This window comes from Bos javanicus, chromosome 11 (assembly GCF_032452875.1).
Source record: "Bos javanicus breed banteng chromosome 11, ARS-OSU_banteng_1.0, whole genome shotgun sequence".
Classification (NCBI taxonomy): Eukaryota; Metazoa; Chordata; class Mammalia; order Artiodactyla; family Bovidae; genus Bos; species Bos javanicus.
In genome coordinates this window covers 13,235,344-13,256,259 of record NC_083878.1, presented here as the reverse complement: position 1 = coordinate 13,256,259, position 20,916 = coordinate 13,235,344, and the positions used below count along the sequence as shown (strand labels likewise).

General features: G+C 49.0%; 1 protein-coding gene across 21 annotated transcripts in view; it reads left to right on the top strand.

Annotated features, from left to right (window-relative positions):
- The window catches only part of DYSF (dysferlin), a 223,156-nt gene that overhangs the window by 10,834 nt on the left and 191,406 nt on the right, over window positions 1-20,916 (top strand). For 8 of the 21 annotated variants that reach the window (XM_061431947.1, XM_061431954.1, XM_061431964.1 and 5 more), the window contains exons 2-3: window positions 15,107-15,162; window positions 16,309-16,400. In XM_061431947.1, coding sequence (XP_061287931.1) covers window positions 15,107-15,162; window positions 16,309-16,400 — 148 coding nt within the window. Of the gene's footprint in view, window positions 1-1,491; window positions 1,742-15,106; window positions 15,163-16,308; window positions 16,401-16,603; window positions 16,807-20,916 lie in introns of those variants that run through there. The other 13 variants (XM_061431963.1, XM_061431958.1, XM_061431956.1 and 10 more) reach the window with 5 other exon arrangements.

Genomic DNA, 20,916 nt, shown 5'->3' with positions numbered 1-20,916 from the left:
TTGGGTTCTGTTGAGAGAGAGGAACTTTGGATGTTGGAGAGGAAGTAAATGGCCATTGTATTATGAGAGTGAGTGGGGTCACTCAGGGAGAGCGGAAGAATCAGGAGGAAGAGGGCAGAAGCCAACTGGAGGAGGGATGGCCTTTAACTGGGGAGAGGACAGCCTTAGACTTGTCATTGAGTGGGTGAGGGAGGTAGGATCTAGCGCCCAAGCTCCCAGCCGGGCTTTGCAGTACAAACGATTCATTTATTAACAGCAGGAGAGCAAAAGGTTTGGGCACAGAAGCTGGTGGGGTTTAGGAGCCTGGGAGCCTGGGGTGTTCTCTCCTTTGCATACAGTAAGCAACCTGAGAGTGAGGGTGGTGATGGGGTACTGTAAATTTGGGGAGTGAAAAGTATGAGGTCGTTGTCTAGGAGAGAGTGTGATTGACGAGACTTCGGTCATGTAGGGTCACTGCTTATTGGCAGTCAGGATCCCCCTGAGTCTGGGGTGGGACAGAGCAGGTGAGGCTGGTAGGGTAGCTGTGTTATTCTCCACCAGTTAGCGCTTAAGGGACAGGGGTGGAGGTGGTGAAGCTGGATTTCACCAGGTGGCAGTCACCTGAAAATGCTGGAACCTCAAAACAAGACAAGGGGAAGAGAGTTGGGGTCTTGTGCAGCAGAATGGGGATGACTGGTCACGGAACGGAGGCCGAGTGAGGAAGCCATTGAGCACCTGGGAGGTGGGAGGAAGGGCAGCGCCTGTCCAGCGCTCGGTGCAGGTCTACAGGTGGGAAGCCCGCCACCTGTGGTCGTCAGCTGGAAAGGAATCAGACTTAACACGGGAACGCATGCTAAAGGCTGTCACCGCTCGAGGCTCACACTAAAAGCAGTTCCCCCCATGGAGGCGGGGGTGGGGACAAGGGACCTAGAGATTGCTTTCGGGATGTTGCAGAGCAGCTCCAAGAGAACAGGACACAGACCTCCGCCGCCTCCGGAGATGAGTGACCCCAGATCACTGATCTGAGAAGGCTCAGAGGCCCTTCCCGAGAATTCGAGCGTCGGAGTCTCTCGGGTCTCCGGGAGCACCGAGGGTGGGCCAAGGCGAGCGGCGCGTGGGGGCGGGAGGTGCCGTTCGGCCTTCTCCTCCTTTAGTGCTCGCAGCGCGTGCAGTTTTCCGCGGACACACTGTGGTCCTTGCAGCCGGGTTTCCCCCACCTCGCGCCTTCACACCCAGTTCCTTGGCGCGCCACCCTTTGCGCAGCGGCAGGAGAGCAGCGCACAAGAAGGCCCTGGTGCGCTCCAGGCCCAGGCGCGCTGGCCGCTCCGGGAGCCGGGATGGTACTGACTGCCGCTTCCCTGCTGCTCAGCCGAGCGGTGCGCCGGGCGTCAACGGCGCTTCCATTCCTGGCGGGGGCGGGGACCGGCGGAGGGGACCAGCGCCCCCGCCAGCGCGCGTCTGAGCTTTGGCCCGTCCCGCCCCCCGCCGGCAGGGCGGATCCGCATCGGAGCCGGAGGGGAGGGTCCACCCAGAGGGTGTCCGGTGTCCTCTCCGCGGCCTCTCCCAGGCGTCGGGACTTGTCCGCGGAGGCCCAGCGGAGGCGACAGCTCGCTCCTCTTTGGCGCGGCTGCTGCGGAGCCGGGCGCTTGCTCGGCGGGGGCCGGCCGAACCATGCTGAGCTGCCAGCTGGTGAGGGCCAGCAACCTCCCCAGTCTGAAGAAGGACCGGCGCAGCGACCCGGTCGCCAGCCTGACTTTCCGAGGTGAGAGCCCCTTGGCCGCCGCGACCGCTCGCCCTCGCCACCCGCCAGCGCGCGCACCGCTGGGTCGGCCACCCCAGCTAGCGCACTAACCAGGCCAAAGTTTCCTCCCCTGTCAACAAGGACAGAAATCTCAGAGAAATCTCGGTCCTGTCTTCTTCAGAGGGGGGCAAGGAGGATGCAATCGAGCAAGAAAAATGCCATGGTGCTCAGAAATTTTGGAAACCGAAAGCGCCGTAATATGTCGATAGTTGCACTTCTAAGACCGATACTCAGGGGTGATACCGTGCGAGCCTTAGCAGGCAGTGATGAGGGTGGGCTGGAGGATGAATGCAGAGAGAGAAGAGGATTGCTTAAAAATTGGGCGTGGAGACCGTGAGAGTTGTGTCTTGGTTTCATTCATTCATTCGTCCGTCTTTCTTCAACACTGGCCGCCTTGAATTCGTCTCAGTTGGGAGGAAAAGGGATAGAATAAGGTGGATATGGCCTTGATACAAGGAATTTTGAGTGTTTTAGGAAGTCTTTTAAAATGCCAAGATCCTAAATGCCGTCTGTGGGTAATTAGTCAAGAGAGAGTCTACAGTTTGGGGAAAACACCCCAAAGGACTCACATCCGCCCCCTTCTCACCAGACACCCGCTCACTTAAAGGCGGACATTCCCGTGGGAGGAGGTGTCTCGGGAGGGGAAAGGGAAGAGGAAGGACCTGTCAAAATTAAGAGAAGGAACAATGGCTGTGAGTCAGGACCCCAGTTCTGCAAAGAAAGATAATTAAGGAAAGGGGAGAGGGTTTTCCTCTTACCATATCCTGTGGCTTTGTGGAAGTACAAATATCCTGTGGTTCTGTGGAATTAAAAATTTGCACAGCACAAAAGGTGGTCAAAGGTAGAGGGATGAATGGCTGGTGTTTTCAGGAGGCTTGGAAAAGGTGGGGACACCATGGCGGCTTTTTAGTTCTGACCCACGATATCCATCTGCTCCCCCCAGCACTCCAAAATAGTGATAACCATAGACGAAAGACACAGTTAGGCAAAATGAGAGCTAACTGTAGCTTTTATTCTTTGTTATGGGACGGTTTTCATTTTATTCCTTTTTTGAAAAGTGTGAGTTGAAACAGTTTAGAAAACCTTTCTGCTTCCATTAATTGGTGCTATTCCTGGGTGCCTACTATGAAATGCAGTGTCAAGACGAGGTCCCTAGCTGTCCCTTAGGCTCAGATTCTGACTAAGCCATTCTTGTGTGAAATTATAGGGTCAACTGGCTGGGAAAGACTTCCCAAGGACCCTGAGCCCAGGGCCCTTTATCAGCCTTGAGTCTCCTAGATGCTTTGGATCTCTTCTGCATCTTTTTACCACTCTCTTTCCCTGGTTCTCCAGCAGTTGTGTGGTGGCTACTAATCTCCCTGTTCTGCAGGCAAGGAAATGGAAACCTGTGGAAGTTAATTAAATGCTGTGTCCCAGTCATGGCAGGGAGCACTTGAGTGGGCAGTGCCCTTGAGTCCAAATCTATTGAGGTCCCTCTCTGCAGTTGAACCTGCCCAACTGAGCACGTGCACCTGTTGTCCTCTCCCCAGCTCTGCATTCCCCACCCTTTATAATGCCTTACTATTTATTCTCACTGGTAAGCTCCTAGCAAAACTGAAATATAGTGGGATGTACCATCTCCAACTGTTCAAAGTCTGTTCATCTTTCAAAGCCCAGCTACAATGCCACCTTCTCCGGGAAGGCACCCAGGAGTCCCTTGACTGTCATTAGCCTCTCCTCTCTGGATGCACAGCGCCTTGTTGCCCTCTGCATACCGAGTGCACACACCCCTGCTGACCTGTGCTCAGTACTCTGCTCCATAGTTAAGATCACACGGCTCCTTGCCGGTAGCGACTTCACCAGGATTCCCAGTGCTAGCAAACAGGGTGTATTCTCTAGTGTGTGCCCCTTCTGGCCCAGTTTCTCACCATCTTCCAGAAGTGCCTGGGGGTCGCAACAATCTAGGGGGAGTGGTCCTTATGTTTTACTGTGCCTCAGAGTCTTCTGGAGAGTGTGCTTGACAGACAGACTCCTGGGTCCCCTCCATAGAAGTTCTGATGCAGCAGATGGAAGTGACCTAAGAATCAGCACTTCCACACCTGAGGCAGGTCATTTTGGAACCACATCTCGAGAGAAATTGATGTGAGATGTGGTGAAAGGTGAAATTAATGTGACTTCCCCCACCCTATGGGGATATTCATACTGGAGTTTGGGGCTGAGTGGATGCTTAGGGAAAGAGGCTGTTGGAATCAGACCCAGAATTTACAGATCCTCTAGCCTGGGGTACTTAGCCCTGGCTGCACATCAGAATTGTGTGGCGGAGCTTTTTAAAAGACCACAGCCAGACTCCTTGTTCCTCCTGTCTTGAAGCTGAGTTTCTGGGAGGAGGGGCCCAGATACAGGTATTTCTAAAAAATCTCCAAATGTTCAGGAAGCGTACTTGTGGGGTGAGAAGCTTTGCTGGAGCCTGTCACAACACAGAGGGGATGGGCCTGCTTGCAGAGAGGTGGCCACACCGAGTGCTGGGCTCCCATCCGGAGTCCGAGGTGCAGGCGCCTGGTCAGGCCCACTGTCTCACAGTTGTTCCTGGCATTTCAGGCTCGGATGTAATTTCAGGACCTGCTTCCCAAAATAGACTATGAGCTCTGGGAGGTTGGACTCTGAGGGTGCTTTTTTGGGCTCCCTCTCTGGGGGCTTTAGGATAGAGGCTTTTAATGAATACTTACCATCCCTTTGTTCTTGTGTTAATTAATTAGTTAGCATGACTAACTACTACTACAAGTCCCTGAGCTGTGGTAGAGATAGTTCCCTGACCAGCTTCGAGAATGAACAGCTTCATTTCCTAGAGCATTTAATGATCTGTATCTTTCTTCTGCCCTCTCTATTTTCCACCCTCTACAGTCATGATTTATATCCTTTTATTCACTCATTTTGTTACTGAACAAATATTTATTGGGTATCTACTACATGTTGCGTGATGCTTGGGGGTCTGGGGATACATCCAAGAACAAAACCAGATCCCTGTTCCCTTAGAGCTCAGACATCTAATTTCCTTGAGGGTTGGCTCTGCTGTGCCCCACTTAGTAACTTTCTACCCTGCTTCCCCCAGGCTCACCAGCCAGAACCCGAATCATGACTGCCCTTTCCTTCTGCTTCCTCCCATCAGGTCCTCTCTTCCTCCCTGTGTCTTACCAGTTACTCCCTCTCCCTTCTCCCTCCCCTCTCTTCTATCTTCTGGGGAATCTTATCGATCCATCTGTAGGTGGACCCACATGACTTACCTGTATAGGGAACGTGGGATGCAGGGCCACTGGACTCTCTGAATCTGGATTTTTGAATAGTAAAAGTAACTTTAAAACATTGACAATAGCTCATTTTCTTTAGATGAACTTAGTATGTAGTCAGTGTTAAAAAAAAAAGGATATATTACATAAAGGAATGGGGCTTCCCTGGTGGCTCAGACAGTAAAGAATCTGCCTGGAATGCAGAAGACCCGTGTTTAATCCCTGGGTCAGGAAGACCCCTTGGAGAAGGGAATGGCAACCCACTCCATTATTTTTACCTGGAGAATCCCATAGACAGAGGAACCTAGTGGGCTGCAGTCCATGGGGTCACAAAGAGTCGGGCACGACTAAGTGACTAACACTTTCATTTTCATGAGGCAACAGTAAAAAGTAGCCCCCCTGCCGCCATTCTGATGCTTCAAATTAACTTGTTAACAATTTGACATATTTCCACCAAGATTCTTTTTCCTCTTTTTTAAAAAAGCAATGTTAGTGTGAAATCTAACACCTAAGAAAGTGCATAAAATACACATGTACAGTTTGATGCAGTGGTTCTCAGTTGGGGGTGGTTTGTTCCTCAGGGGCATTTGGCAATGTCTGGAGACATGTTGGGTTGTCACCACTGAGTAAGAGATGAGGTGCTATTGGGATCTACTATGGGGGGAGGCCAGGGATGCGGCTAAACATCCTAGAGTGCTCAAGATGGCCCCACAATACCCATAACAAGGAAGTATCGAGGGCCAAGGTTGAGGAACCCCACTTCAATGGATAAATTATGAAGGGAATACTCATGTACATTGCCCAGGTCAAGGAATTGAACCTTACTCATCCCACCCATCCACCAGAAGTCCCCAGACCCCTTGCTTTCCTCTCTAGAGGTAATCCCATCCAGATATCTTTTTCTTTCTTTTTTTAAAATAATTTTATTCAGACATCTTTTTCAAATGTTTGCTTATTTACATTTTCACTTAGTAATAAGCCAGGGAGATTTTTGTATGTCAGTAAATATTCTACACACTTTTCATTTTTATTATAATATGAAAGTGAAAGTGAAGTCTCTCATCGTGTCCGACTCTTTGCGACCCTGTGGACTGTAGCCCACCAGGCTCCTCCGTCCATGGGATTCTCCAGGCAAGAGTACTGGAGTGGGTTGCCATTTCCTTCTCCAGGGGATCTTCCCAACCCAGGGATCGAACCCAGGTCTCCTGCATTGCGGGCAGACACTTTAACCTATATTATTATATGGGTGGACCATAATTCAGTTAATCAACCCCCTATTGAGGAATGTTTAAGTTGTATCAATTTTTAATATTTATATCCAATGCTTAAGTTATAGTGTTTCTGCAAGAAGTATCCTGGCAACTAAATCTTTGCCCAGATATTTAGTAATTTCCTTTAGGTAAGTACTGGAAGTGGTATTGCTGTGTTAGAAGTTATAGACATATTTAAGACTTTGCTGTGTTTCCCAAATTACTCTCCTGATGATCTGTATCAACTTTGTCTTCCCATTAGCTGACTTCAGGGGCTTATTTTCTTATAATTCTGCTAACACAAAGCATAATTATATTTTTATGATCAAAGCATAATCAAATTTTTAACAATTTCTTAGGTTCAAGTAGTATTTGTGATGTTTCAATATTATTGCCTATTTGTATTTATTTCTTAACGAATTGCTTTTTTAATTAAAACATTTTTATTTATTTATTTTTGACTGTGCTGGGTCTTCATTGCTGCGCGTGGACTTTCTCTAGCTGTGGGAAGCAGGGGTCACCCTCTAGTTGCCGTGGCTTCTCATTGCAGTGGCTTCTTTTGTTGCAGAACGCAGGCTCAGTGACGCATGGGCTTAAACAATTGCAGCTCGTGGTCACTACTCTGCAGCATGTAGGATTTTCCTGGACCAGGGATTAAACCCTTGTCCCCTGCATTGACAGGTGGATTATTAACCACTGGACTACTAGGGAAGTCCCTACTGCTTTTTAATTTGCCCAGTTCGGGAGGGAAGAGATGTTTGTCTTTTTCTTAATTAGTTTATGAGTACTCTTTACATATTAAGGACATTAAGATTTTTGTCATCGGTGTTTCAAATATCTTCAGATATCTTTGATAGTTTCAAATAGAACTATCTTTCAAAGTTCTGTTTGGCCTTTTGAGTTTAAAGACGTCTCTTCTCAGACAGCATTCCATCATAGCCCGTGTACCCACTTGCCACCACTCTTTCCTGGCTACTTGTTTTCTGGAAAGTATATTTTCAGTTAAGATTTAGAAAGGCGGAGATTGGGATGGGAGTTCTTGAGATGACAGGAGTAGGGCTCTTATAGGGAAGGCGGGGAGTGACTGCTGCCCAGTCTCAGGGTGTGCAGGCTTGAGTTAGGGAACAGGTGGCGGGCAAGTATCAGAGTTATCTGAGTCTGCCGACCCTTTTTGTTAGCGGGTATCTGTGCTAAGAAGTAAAGCAGACCTTCTTTCAGCAGAAGCCATTCAATTTCCACCATGTTTCGGTTTCTGCTGCTAACTTTGAATTCTTATCGCTTTGCTTATCTAATGGGTATTCTAATGAGGTGTCAAGAGAGTGCCCAGGACAGAGCAAGTCCTCAATAAATATTTGTGGACTGGATTTCCCTGGTGGTGTAGTAGACAAGAATCTGCCTGTTAATAAAGGAGACAAGGGTTTGATCCCTGGTCCAGGAAGATCCCACATGCCACAGAGCAACCAAGCTTGTGCGCCACAACTAGCGAGCCCGAGTGCCTAGAGCCTGTGCTCTGCAACAAGAGGAATGACTGCAATGACAAGCCCGGGCTGCGCAGCAAACAGTGGCCCTCGCTGCAACTGAACAAAGTCTGCTAGCAGCAGTGCAACATCCAGAGCAGGCCCTGCTTCCCCCAGATGTTTAAAAATATGTTTGTGGAACAAATGAGAGGCTGCATTGAGGCTGCCTGCAAGATCTAAAGGTGCCCTGCATCTCCATAGTGGATCTGCTACCTGACTCGTGGGCAGAAACAGCCCGTATCTCCCTCTCTCTGAGTCCCAGACGTCCCATCTCCTCTTCCATCTGCTCCATCTCTAGGTGAACGGTCCCTCCAGCCACCCTGAGTGCATCCATGTCAGAATCTGAGATGGGCTTTCCTCTTGCCCCAGCCCCCTTCCCCACCCAGTTAGAAGCATGGGAACAGGTTACAGACTGTGATGTGCACTCTCAGTGAAGGCCCTTGCTTTGGCTTTTATCTTCTCTGTGATCCCACCAGCTCTGAAGATTCCACTGAATGAGTGTTACAAAGACAAGCATTTTGTCTGCTTCAGAAATGTACCTCAACCTTATCATTGTGTAGGGGGAGGGAGTCTGTCCCATCACTGCTATGGGGAGACTGCCCACTTGTTCTGCCAGAGATTGGGGTGCTCCCTTCCACTAGTAACCCCCATCCATATGTGTTCAGGCCTTAGCAGTGGGGGTGGTTCACAAGTGTCCTAGACCATTGAAAGGGGCTTGTTCCCCAAGTGCTCTGTGTTCAGTAGCTTGATCATGTCTGATTCTTTGCGGCCCTGTGCACTGTAGCCCACCAGGCTCCTCCATCCATGGGATTTCCCAGGCAAGAATACTGGAGCGGGTAGCCATTTCCTCCTCCAGGGGATCTTCCAGACTCAGGGATCAAACCCTCATCTCCTGCACTGCAGGCAAATTCTTTACCAACTGAGCCATCCGGGAAGCCCTGTTCCCACAAGATGGGCTTGAAAAGGTGAATGAGCCATGAGGCCCAGACGGCAGCAGGGACAGCAACTGGCTGCTGACAGGTAGACCTCACCAGGCGGAATGTGGTTCCTTGTGTGAGGCCATGGCTGTGTCTGATGCTCAGGTGTCAGATGTGTGAGGCTCCTTTCCCCTGTGGAGACTGCTCAGCCGGGTGGCCCCAGGCACTGGCTGGGCAGGATGGGTTGTCCTCTTAACTTCACTTTGCTCCGTGTCTCTAAGCCTCCTTCCTATATCCCCTCCCACAGCCCATGGTCTTAATCAGAATTGGCTCCGTAGGGGGCTAGGACAATGTACTATATCTTTTTCTGTTACATACCTTGCCTCTCAACATTCAAGGGCCAAGATTTCTTTGTCCTCCAGTTCTCCTCTGACAACCTTCCTTTAAGTGATCATTTTCAAACTTTGGGGCTGTTATCTACAACAAGAAATGTATTTTACATCAAGATAGACTACACACATAAGTATATATGGGAAAATATAACCAAAAGTTTTGAGTAATAGTACTTTCACATGAAAGATGTGCTCTGACATTTTCTTCTCTAGTCTAGCCTGTCATTAAAAAGACATATTGGTTAACTCACTCAGCTGATGTCATGGGCTGCTAATGGTTCCCAGTGAGCAGTTTGAAAAACATTACCCTACAGCCATGGGTGACTCTGGTAGGAATGTAGGGTTGAGGTGGGGTGGGTGGGTAGGGGAAAACAAGTGAAGAATTTCCATGGGGCACAGAAGAGTCCTCCCATGGCAGGCTCACTCCTCTTCACTGAGTCGTTCAGTCTGGAGGGACACTCCAGGGTTCCAGCATGATTCTCACAGATGCCCGCCTGCCCCTAATTCTGCAATCCCCTCTCCACACCCCTGGCAGGAGCTGTGAGTGCTCATCTATCTTTAACTATTGAGTCTGTTTATTTATACACATAAAGCCACATCTCTCAAGGCCAAAACTGATGATTAAGGACAGGAAAGGTCTAAATCCATGATGAGGAAGAAACTATTTCCTAATTAGCAGCCTGCCTTCCTTTTCCTCTGTGTGTAAGTCATGTGATTGTGCGGGGTTAAAGTTTCGTTTCTTTCTGTCCCTTCTTTGGGGCTGTAGAGTCTATCGGTGGCCCCTCCATTCACATCATCCAGACGGTCCCAGAGTCGGCTCTTCTCACTGGGACTTAGTGTAATCATATTGAAGGCCTTCGTTCTCATCTGCAGGGAAGGCAGAAAGCAGAAAACGTCTAAAAGACATTTTGCACAGGGCTGGCACATGGACACTGCTTATTTGCGACTAGCCAGAAGCACCAAGTTATGTTTCCAAGTGGACAATTCAAGAGAGGCTGCAGATGGAATTTTCCATGTTACTCCTGTAGGCCATGGAAAGTTGATAGGGGAGGGGAAGTGAACACTGAGATAGCATCTCATATCCCCTCAAGACCAGTGAAGTAGAGATTCTTTTTTTATTATCATTTTACTGCCAAGGGAGCTAAGGCTTTTGAGAGGTGCCAAGTTTTACTTTAGGTCACTTAGTAGTGCCTGCTGTTTGAATGACTCCAAAGCCATGTGTTTAACCCCAGCTGGAGCCACACCAACATGGCCCTCAAGGGGATTCAGAGCGATTCAGTCAGAGCAGGCCTGGGACAGCTTTCATAAGATCACTGGGCCCCCTAAGGACATCTCCCCCTCCATTGTGCCTCCTTTACCCCTCTGTCTGTTGACATATAGCCAGACTGTGAATGTAGTCTCTGACGTTCCCTGAGAAGCGTGGCTCTGCCCTCTAGTGAGGACATGAACTTGCACCCAACTTGGGAAACAAAAGGACCCATTCATTTCATACTCAATTACTGGGTACCTTGCTATAATAATCCGACCGCAGTGCGGGAGATCTGGGTTCGATTCCTGGGTTGTGAAGATCCCTGGAGAAGGGAATGGCTACCCACTCCAGTATCCTGGCCTGGAGAATTCCACGGACTGTATAGTCCATGGGGTCGCAAAGAATCAGGCACAACTGAGCAACTCTCACTTGCTATTTTCTAGGGTTCCTATCATGAGTAAGGCATGGTGCCTGCCCTCTGAAGCTTGCACTCTAGTTGGGAGAGAGACATAGAAGTGCAGCGTTGTCCTGCTGTTCGATATATGTTTTCACCGATTGCAACCATCTCTGTCTGCGGGAGTCAGGGGAGGCATATCAGAGCAGAAACAACTGAGCTGGGCATTGAAGGATCAGTAGGAGTTCACTACATGCAACAGACTGAGGCTCAGAGGGGAAAGGAGGGGAAGCGAACTCACACTTAATGAGCGTGCTGTGTGCCAGGCACCTCTCTCATCCTATCTTGTTTAATTTTCATGACAACCCTGTAAAGAGATATTATTATGACCTTATGCTAAGTGCGTGGTGCTAGTCGTAAAGAACCTGCCTGCCAATGCAGGAGATGTAAGAGACGTGGATTTGATCCCTGGGTCAGGAAGATCCCCCTGGAGAAGGGCATGGCAACCTTACAGGTGAGGAAACAGATGTTCAATGAATTTCCTGAGAGGTTCTTCAACTGTGGTACATGGACCTGTGGGGGAATCCCCAGAACTTTGAGCAGGTCAGCAAGGTTAAACGTGTTTCCACAATAACACTAAGATGCTGTTTGCGCTTTTCACTGTGTTGATATTTGTACCACTGGTGCAACAGCAATGGAAAAGTGAAACTGATGGTGCCTTAATACTAACAGGGCTTTGGCACAAAAGTTGTACTGGTTGTATTTTTCACCAAAGGTCCATCTAGTCAAACCTATGGTTTTCCCAGTAATCATGTATGGATGTGAGAGTTGAACTGTAAAAAAGGCTGAACGTTGAAAAATTGATGCTTTTGAACTGTGGTGTTGGAGAAGACTCTTGAGAGTCCCTTGGACTGCAAGGAGATCAAACCAGTCAATCCTAAAGGAAATCGATCCTGACTTTTTGTTGGAAAGACTGATGCTAAAGCTGAAATTCCAACACTTTGGCCATCTGATGTGAAGAACTGACTCCTCTGAAAAGACCCTGATGCTGGGAAAGATTGAAGGCAGGAGGAGAGGGGGACGACAGAGGGTGAGATGGTTGGATGGCATCACTGACTCACATGAATTTGAGCAAGCTCCAGACAGGGAAGCCTGGTGTACTGCAGACCATGGGGTCTCAAAGAGTCGGACACGACTAAGTGACTGAATAACAGCATGTAATTTGAAGGGGAAGAAAAAAGCCAGTACTCACAGTTTGAAAAAGAAAAGCTAGTTTTATTGAAAAATGTCCCTGATAAAGCTGTGCAATCATTGATTTTACTAATCTTGATCCTGGAGTACCTGTTTTTGTAATGTTTTCTGTGTTGAGATGGGAAGTATGCCCAGAGCACTTCTGCTGCCCCTGGGGAAATGACGATTGTTGCAAGAAAAAGCACTTGGTGACTGCTCAAGTGGCATGTTGAACTAGCCTTTTGTTTTAAAATTTAAAAAGTGGAATATTGTTTTTACTTGAAAGAATGACTGACAAGCTATGATTATTCAGACTTGGGCATTTGATAGATATTTTCTTGGAAATGAGTGAGCGAGCCTGCTACTTTAAACTGACATTTATCATTTGTTACCCATCATAAAAGTTGAGCTTTCAAACAAACATTGGAATTTTAGAACACTTCTGTCTTGCGTTTCCCAGTATTTAATGACTTTTCTGATGAGATTACTTCCCAAATGACCAACGGAAGATGTTACAGAGTCCTGCATGGGTGAAAGAGTTATTCAAAATGCAAGATAGGACAACAGATTTTAATGTAACAGTACGAAATGTTTATCACTCTGCTTTCAGATTTCACTCTGCAGCTAACCTTTAAGAAATACTACTTGTCAAGTTTTGGTGTAGTATGAGAGAAGAATATCCACAGTTATCTGAAAACTTATTAAAATGCAACTCCTTTTCCATCTATATGTCTGGTTGGATTTTCTTCATAGATGTCAACTAAAACAAGACATCTCAATGGACTGAATGTAGACAAAGATATGATAATCCAGCTAGGCATTAAAGAGTTCTGCAAAAAGTAAACAGTGTCACTTTCCTTTTTCCTTTGTTTTGGAAGTTATAGTTATTTTTCATAAAAATATGTCACTTATGTTAACATGTACTGGGCTTATTTTTGTTAATGTAAAATTAATTACCAAATAAATATTTTAAAGTGCTTCAGTTTTAACCTCAAATACAGTAAAAGTCGATAGATACAAGTTACCTTAGTTTTACTTAAGCTCCTTAGGGTTCTTAATTTTTAAGAGTGACATTGTGTGACCAAAAACTTAAGAACTGCTGCCCTAGGGTCTCTGATAAAATAAGTGTTCTATGGTGATCGGTGTCATCTCAAAGTCCACGTGCTTTTCCCTCAACAATGATTTTCAGCAGGTGGTGGAGTGGGTGGGGCTCATCCTCTCCCGCTGGGGAAGATTTATCAGGACCTCTGAGGGGACTCAGGGGGCCTGAATCTTTGTCTTAAGTCTACCAATCCTCCATTGGATGTTTCTTTCTCCTCGATTTTCTTTACTCCTTTCTCTGTTGTTGCATGCATGCGTGCTCAGTCAGTCGTGTCTGACTCTGTGACTCCATGGATTGTAGCCTGCCAGGCTCCTCTGTCCATGGGATTTCTTAGGCAAGAATACTGGAGTGGGTTGCCATTTCCTTCTCCAGGGTATCTTCCTGATCCAGGGATGGAACCAGAGTCTTCTGCATTGGCAGGCGGATTCTTTACCGCTGAGCCACCTGGGAAGACATTGTTCCCTTCCTCCAAATCTGTCCCCAGACCTTGCATGTGTCCATGACCCCAGCTGCTCCCCTCTTCCCTTCCTGCTCGGAACTGGGCCATGGGGGCTGGACCTGCAGAAAGGAAACAGACAGTGCTCAGCTTCAGAGGACTCAGGGGTCCTGGGGGATGTTTCCAGAGGCTCCAAGGGTCAGTCCAGGTAGGACACTGTGAATGCTGAGCAGTCTGGGTGGAGCCACAGGCTTCTCACTGAAGGGTCTTGCACAGTTGGGGTTGAATTGGTGATCTTTCATATCCAACCCAAATATAAGTTCTGTGTCTGGCTGAACACTTTAAATCGTTTATTAAGCACAGAATCATTCCCGTCCTGATGCTTAATGGAAAAGCCAGACACGTTTGGCCCCTCCTGTTCCTCTCATCCACCCCTCAGGCCCAAACACCACAGGAAAGGCTCAGCAGGCTCCCGCCTGGGGCACTCAGCAGCGTGAGTTCTTGTCCCTTCTGTGTCCACTCACCCTAGCCCTCACGAGCAGGTAAAATAGCCCGTTTCAGATAGATGCCTTCAAGGTGAGAGAGAGGAGGATCCTTTTTTTTTTAGATTGAGGTAAAATTCACAAACCCTAAAAGCCACCATTTTAATAATTTAAAAATGTACAGTGTAAATGGTCTTTAGTACGTTCACTATGTTGTACAATTGTCATCATTATCTAATTTCAGAACATTTCATCACCCCGAAAAGAAATCTCCACGAAGGATTCATTTGCCATTCCCATCTCCCTCTAGGCTCCTGGAAACACCTAACCTATTTTCTGTCTCTGTGGATTTCCCTATTCTGAACATTTCACATAAATGGAATCATACATTATGTGGAGATAGATTTTTTTTTAAAAAAAAAGGAATATTTTCTATGAAGATCATTCATTCTTAGAATCAGAAACTCGACAATTTCAAGACTTTATTTAGAAATTCTGGAGGAACAATAACAGACTCATTAAGAAGAGTCAGGCTGAGTTTGGGGAGAATGTAGATGTTGGCTGAGTCCCTTTGCTGTCCACCTGAAACCATCACAACATTGTTAATCAGCTATAATCGGATACAAGTAAAAAATTAAAAAAGAAGAGCCAGGCTGGCACTTCCCTGGTGGCCCAGTGGCTGAGACTCTGAGCTCCAGTGCGAGGGACCTTGGATCCCTGGTCAGGGAACTAGACCTCACATGCGGCAGCTCAGAGTGCCCAGCCACGCTAAAGATCCCGTGTGCTGCAACTAAGAGCCAGAGCAGCAACATAAATAAATAAAAATAAAATATTGAGAAAAAGAAGAGTTAGGCTGGGTGTTTTCCTTTAGATGATCCTTCAGGTGGGGCTGCTGTTTCTCCATCCCAGGGCTGAGAGGCGTGTGTGATTGGCATTGGGCTTTCACTGCAGACCAGGGGCATTCTCAGGGACCTGTGGGTTTTGTAAGGTTTCCTTTGGGGGCCGGCTGCAGTGCGCGTCTGGGAACTGGCCCTCACTTGGGGAAGGTGCAGAGTGGGGTATGTCTCTTCATTCACCTTCTGTGTCTCTTGTAGGTGTGAAGAAGAGAACCAAAGTCATCAAGAACAATGTGAACCCTGTGTGGAATGAGGTATGTCCTCTGCGGGATGAGTCAGGGGGCTCAGTGGCTTTTCCAGTGGTGTTGTCTTCCAGAGGAGGGGCTCTGGTCTGGATCGCCAAGGAATCCTCCGGGCACGAGGAGCCCGGGAGGAGAGGCGGTGGCCTGGCCGGGGTCTGCCCTCTGCTGTGACGGCAGCATGAAGAGGAGTGAGGCGTGCACTTCTCTGCTCCTCTCTGGCCAGGCCAGCCGGGTGGAGGCTGTGTTCGGCTCGCCTGTCTCCCTTACACAGGCTGTTGTCTTTACCCAGAGCCTCCTCCTCCCCACGTTGCTCCCTGGCTCCTCCTCTGCCTCCTGCTGGCCTCTGCCCCACTCCTCAACCAGCTTGCTTTCTTTTCCATTTTTAGTTTGGGTTACATTGAATACATTGTTTTAGAAAAACTGACAGTGTTTAGGTAATTTAAACCACAGGAAGTAATTGCCTGTTTGCAGTAACTTATCTGTGCAAATGATTTGCTTAAAGCATTTTGCAATAGCCTTTAACAGTTTTAGTGACTAAATCTCTGTTGGGAGATGCTCATTTATTTGCTCACCAATTCAGGTTTTTGTCGGTCAGTGTGTTATCTGCTCAGAGATTCATCATTCTCTAATTGGCAAAAGAATTGGCTCCCATCAGCTGTATAACTTGCTCTTGTTTGAGACTTAGTCAGCCAGCTTTCTTTATATGGCTCCCTGGTCATCTTTGGAAGCCCTGGCTGCTTTGTGTGGGTAGGGTCGAGGTACATGGGGTGCCTTTGCTCTGAGAAGGATCCTGGGATTATGGGAGACCTATGTGGCACTAAAGCATGCTGTCACCAGGGGCCTGACTGCTCCATGAGCACATTGAGGGCCTTGCAGAGTCACCTGGCGTTTTCCCCAGCTCTGCTCCTGGTGACTGGTAGAATTGAGTTGTGGGGAGGGGGTCACGGGGGTCTGGCCTCTTCTGCTGCCTTCAGCTCTCGCTGTCAACTTCTGAAGCCCTGGGACCCTGCCACTCACGTATTCATTCTTCTGCTCGTGCATCCCTCCCTCCCCCAGCAGTGGTCGCAGATGCCCCCTCAGTGCCAAGGGGTAACCAGACACAGTCTCTTCTCTTCTAGGAGCCCACGGATTAAGACATCTTTTCTCCTTTTCTTCCAGGGATTCGAGTGGGACCTCAAGGGTATCCCCCTGGACCAGGGCTCCGAGCTTCTTGTGGTGGTCAAAGACCATGAGACAATGGGGAGGAACAGGTGAGGCCATGGTGAGGGGGGGCTCTGTGACCTGTGGGTTTGTGTGGGTAGGGTTGTGGCAGATGCCGATTCCGGAATCTGGACTCTGGAGAGCTGGAGTTTAGTGAAGACCTGCCACTCATGGGCCTGGCCCAGAGCGGGAGGGGAAAGGCTTGACTGCAGCATCAGAAACTCAGCTGGGGGTGAACTGGCAGGGAAGGAAGATGGGCTAGAGTCAGATGGGAGCGTGTTTCCCAGGACAGCCTGTGCCCCAGGGAGCAGGGAAGAGAAAGCTCTCTGGGTCCTGCTGCAGCCCTGAGGTGCCTGGCACGGCCCTCTCTCCCCACCCACTGCGGGAGACGGGCGAGCAGAGCAGCCACTGGTGGGAGCGCTCCAGGAGGGCTTCATGCAAGAGGTGGGACTCGAAGTGAGAGCTGTGGTTTAGAAGTCAGGACAGTGATCGCAGTCCACGCTGGCTGCCCACCGTCCCGTGGCAATGTTTCCTGATGTCATTTCATGTGTCAGTTTGTAGTGGGGAGGGTTTCCAGGCAGGGGAAATAGGAGGAGCAGAGTTCCAAGCTTTGTGGTGGTAAAAGTAGGCTCTTTGGCCGATGGCAGGTCCTTCCTCTTGTACTGAGCTCCTGGCCTTTTGTGTGCTGGTGGTCAGGGTGTGGGGAGTGGGCATGGCCAGCCGAGCTTGCAGACTGATGGCCCTGTTGATTGCGGGGTGGGGTGGCCTGGGAGATACCAGGTGTGAGGGCACCCAGTGCTGAGCCTTAAATGTGATGGTGGGGGTTCAGCAGCCCCTGCTGGGTCTGACGGTGCCGGCAGGAGTGGGTTCCTGCTCTCGGTGCCGTTGGCCGAGGTCCAGACCCAAGAATCAGGCATGGGCTTGGCTGTTTTGTGACCTGCTGACAGTGGAACTTTTGTCTGGGAACTGGGTGAGCTGGTGTCTGGGGCCCCGCTGTCTTTCCCTGGGGTGGGGGAGGGGAGAAGGGAGGAGGGAAGATTCTGATCTGGGGAAGGCCCACAAGGGTCTAGGCTGCAAAATATCCGGAAGTTTGAAATCTTAAAAAGCTTGGAAAAAACCCAACGGCCACAGTCTCTGCGGGCCGTGAGTGCAGAGCTTGGTACGTGTGGGGAGGACGGGGGTGCTTTCAGTGCGCCCTCCCAAGGTGGGGCTGCAAGTGTGGGGCCCAGGGCGTCTTGGGTCCGTATTGTCCAGTCTGGACCTCAGCAGCCCCCACCTGCACAGGAGCAGGGTCTGGAATTAGTTCACACTAAACTACTCCAACACAGTCGTTTTGTGGGAAAAAGGCAGCTTCTGACAAGTATGGATGGTGGACCTGCGGGTGAGGGGGGAGCAGCGCTGGAAGCTTTCCAGGTAGTCCTGGAAAGCTTCTTGGAGGAGGGCCACACAGGCTGAGTCGGAGGCCAGAGTCGGCTTGAGAGAGGAGAGGAACGGAGGGCCTTCCGCTGTTCAGTCACACAGGGACGTGGGCTAAGGCCTTACAGGTAGGACCGAGTCACACAACTTGTGCCGCCCAGTGAGAGGGGAGCAGGGGGGCCCGACTGGGAGGGGGCCTCCAGGATCAGGCTGAGGATAATAATAGCAAATTCACAACAGCTGATGTTTACCGAGAGCTTAGCCAAGTGTCTGGTCCTATGCTGAGTCTTTATATAAAGGATCTTTTTTAATCGTTAGGGGTTGCTGTTATACCTGTCATCATTACAGAGGGAAATCGAGGCTCCAGGAGGCCGGGTGATTTCCCTGAAGGTTAGTGATGGCAGAGCTGTGATTGAAGGGCGGGTCTTCAACATGGTCAGAATCACTGTGTCCCTGCACCTCTCAGAGTCTCCCGGAAGCCCCAGGCGGGTGCTAGGCCCTTCTGGAAGGAGCTTAGCAAGGCAAAGGCATGCATTTCCTCTGAAATGCAGGTTTCATTTTCATGATCATATTCAGCATTTTTCAGGCCCTGTGGGGAGATTTCTAAGACCAGGAAGGCAGCAGGGTTCAAGAACACATTTTTGATCAGTTCAAGAGCCAGGCTGGCCTTCGGGGTGATACCAGGCCAGTGTCACACATGGATCGGCCTGGCCCTGTGGGTTGGAGGTCACAGGAGGGACAGGTTGGATCGCACCTTGGAACCCTCTCGTTGGCCCCTGTGGGTGTCCTTTAGCTCCCAGGGGGAAGTCAGCTCTCTGAAAACCAGTTTCCCCCATGACCAGGTCACTGTGAGACCAGTGTGCTGGAAATCAGTTCCTCAAACATTAGTCTGCAGAAGAGCTAATTGACAAAGCTTTCTAGTTTAAACAGAAACTTCTTTCCCATAACTATTTGATTGTTATTTTTTGAGTTTTATAAACAGTTATCTTGATTTTGTATTTCTAGCAGTTAAAAATTATTAATGGGCTTCCCTGGTGGCTCAGCTGGTAAAGAATCCGCCTGCAATGTGGGAGACCTGAGTTTGATCCCTGGGTTGGGAAAATCTCCTGGAGAAGGGAATGGCTACCCACTCCAGTATTCTGGCCTGGAGAATTCCATAACTATAAAGTTCATGGGGTGGCAAAGAGTCAGACATGACTGAGTGACTTTCACTTCACTTCAAAAATTATTAAATTTTAATTCACCTGAATTTAAAATTACATTCACAAACACCTGAAGAATTTCAGGAATAATAGAGTTTTGGTTTCGTTGTTGGAGCTGTTGCCAGAGTGGGGTATGCAGGCTGGAGAGCAGTTTGACTGGATGGAAGGTGTATGGGGGTAAGCCCGGTGGAGCCGCAGAGGGGAGGCGGGTACACACAGGTTCTTCTGTCAGGCCCCCATGGTTGGACCACACAGCACATTCACTCTGCTCGTGAAATGTGAGAAAAGAATCCCAGATTAAAGTTATTAGCATTTCTAAGGCTGTGAAAGTGAGGAACCTTTCCAGGAAGCGACAAGAGCAGCCACATGACATTTTACATTCTGAAAGATAAAAGGGAAAAAAAATAGTGAATTCAATTTAATGAACATTTTATGTGAAACACCTACTTACTACCCTCAAGTTGTCAGTGTCTGGTCAGGAAGCAAATAGGGAAATAATGGGTGTGACGTTGACCGTTGGCATCAGACTGTCCTCGGTGTCAGTGAGGTCCACAGGGTTGTCACGAGGTGGTCCCTTCATCCCTGGCCGTCCCAGGTGCTCTCTGAGCCCCACCAAGGGTCCTCCCAGGTCTTCTTCCAGCACAGCCTCTGCCTCCTCTGCCTCCTCTGCAGAGGCTCCCTCCGCCTCCTCCTCTCCTTCTGCCAAACCTCCATCCTCTGCCTTCTGCTGTTCCTAGAGTCCCCTCAATGCCTCACGCATTCTTTCCAGCCCCTCACTTGCACCTCTGTCTCCAAAGGTCTTTGGCTTTGCTCACTTTCCCTCCTGGCCCCTCTCCTTTTATCCGTTCTCTCCTATGACTCTTCCCCCACTTCCACTCTCCTCTCTTTCCCCGTGGTTTCTGTGTTTCCTCCATGGCTGCTGGCAGTTTTGAGTGACCTTGTTGTGCCAAACTGGTCTGCTGGCCTGGAGTGGGGTCTTGGAATCTCTCAGGAGGGGAACCTCTCAGGCGGGTTCCTATCTCTGGGCCATTTAGCATCCCACCCACCCTGAACCGACTGCAAGGGTGGATCAAAACTGTGTCCATAAAATCAGATTTCAAGTGCAAAAAGGAAGCGTCACCCCTCTGGATGGGAGACACTTGTGCCGATCCAGCTAGGGTGGGTCCTGGACTTGTGTCCCAGGCTGCATTCAACAACTTCCTGTTTACTCTGGGCTTCTCAGAAGGATGTTGGAGGGGAAGCTGACCTTGATCCCTGACCAACTGCTTGACCGCTGGAACGCTGAGCCCAGAAGTTCCCAATCCAGGCTATGAGACACAGTAGCACCATTGGCGGTTTTGACACAACACACCAGTGCCTGGCCCACCTGCAAGTTCTGACTTAACTGGGGCCAGGGCCTGTGCATCATTACGAACTCCCGGGTGTTAGGGAGTGACAACCAGTCATCTCCACTCTAGACCAGTGCTGCTGGATAGAACTTACTGAGATGATGAAGTCATTCTGTGTTGGCTAGTGTAACTGAGGAACTGAATCTTAAATTTTGCTTAATTTAAATTTAAATAGTTCCTGTGCATGTGTAGTGGCTCTTTGCTGTGTGGGACAGTGCAGCTCTAGATTTTTGGAACAGAGCTCCAACCCTGGGTGCATCTTAGAATGACTTACGGGCTTTATGATAGATCAATGTCTGGGCTCTGCAGCAAATTGACTAAAGGAGAAGGTAGAGTCGAGTGCAGGCCTCAGCACTTCTTGAATCCGCACAGGGGAGGGGAGGCCAGTGTGCACCAGGGCTGAGCACCCACGGCATTAGCACAAGGAGTGGCTCTCAGTTTTTTCATGGATTAACTAAGAAGTAAATATAATTCTTGCTGTAGTTTATCGATGTAGTTATTGGTAGAAATGATTACCATACAATAATCATGGGCAAAATTGTTAAGGAAATTAAAAGACT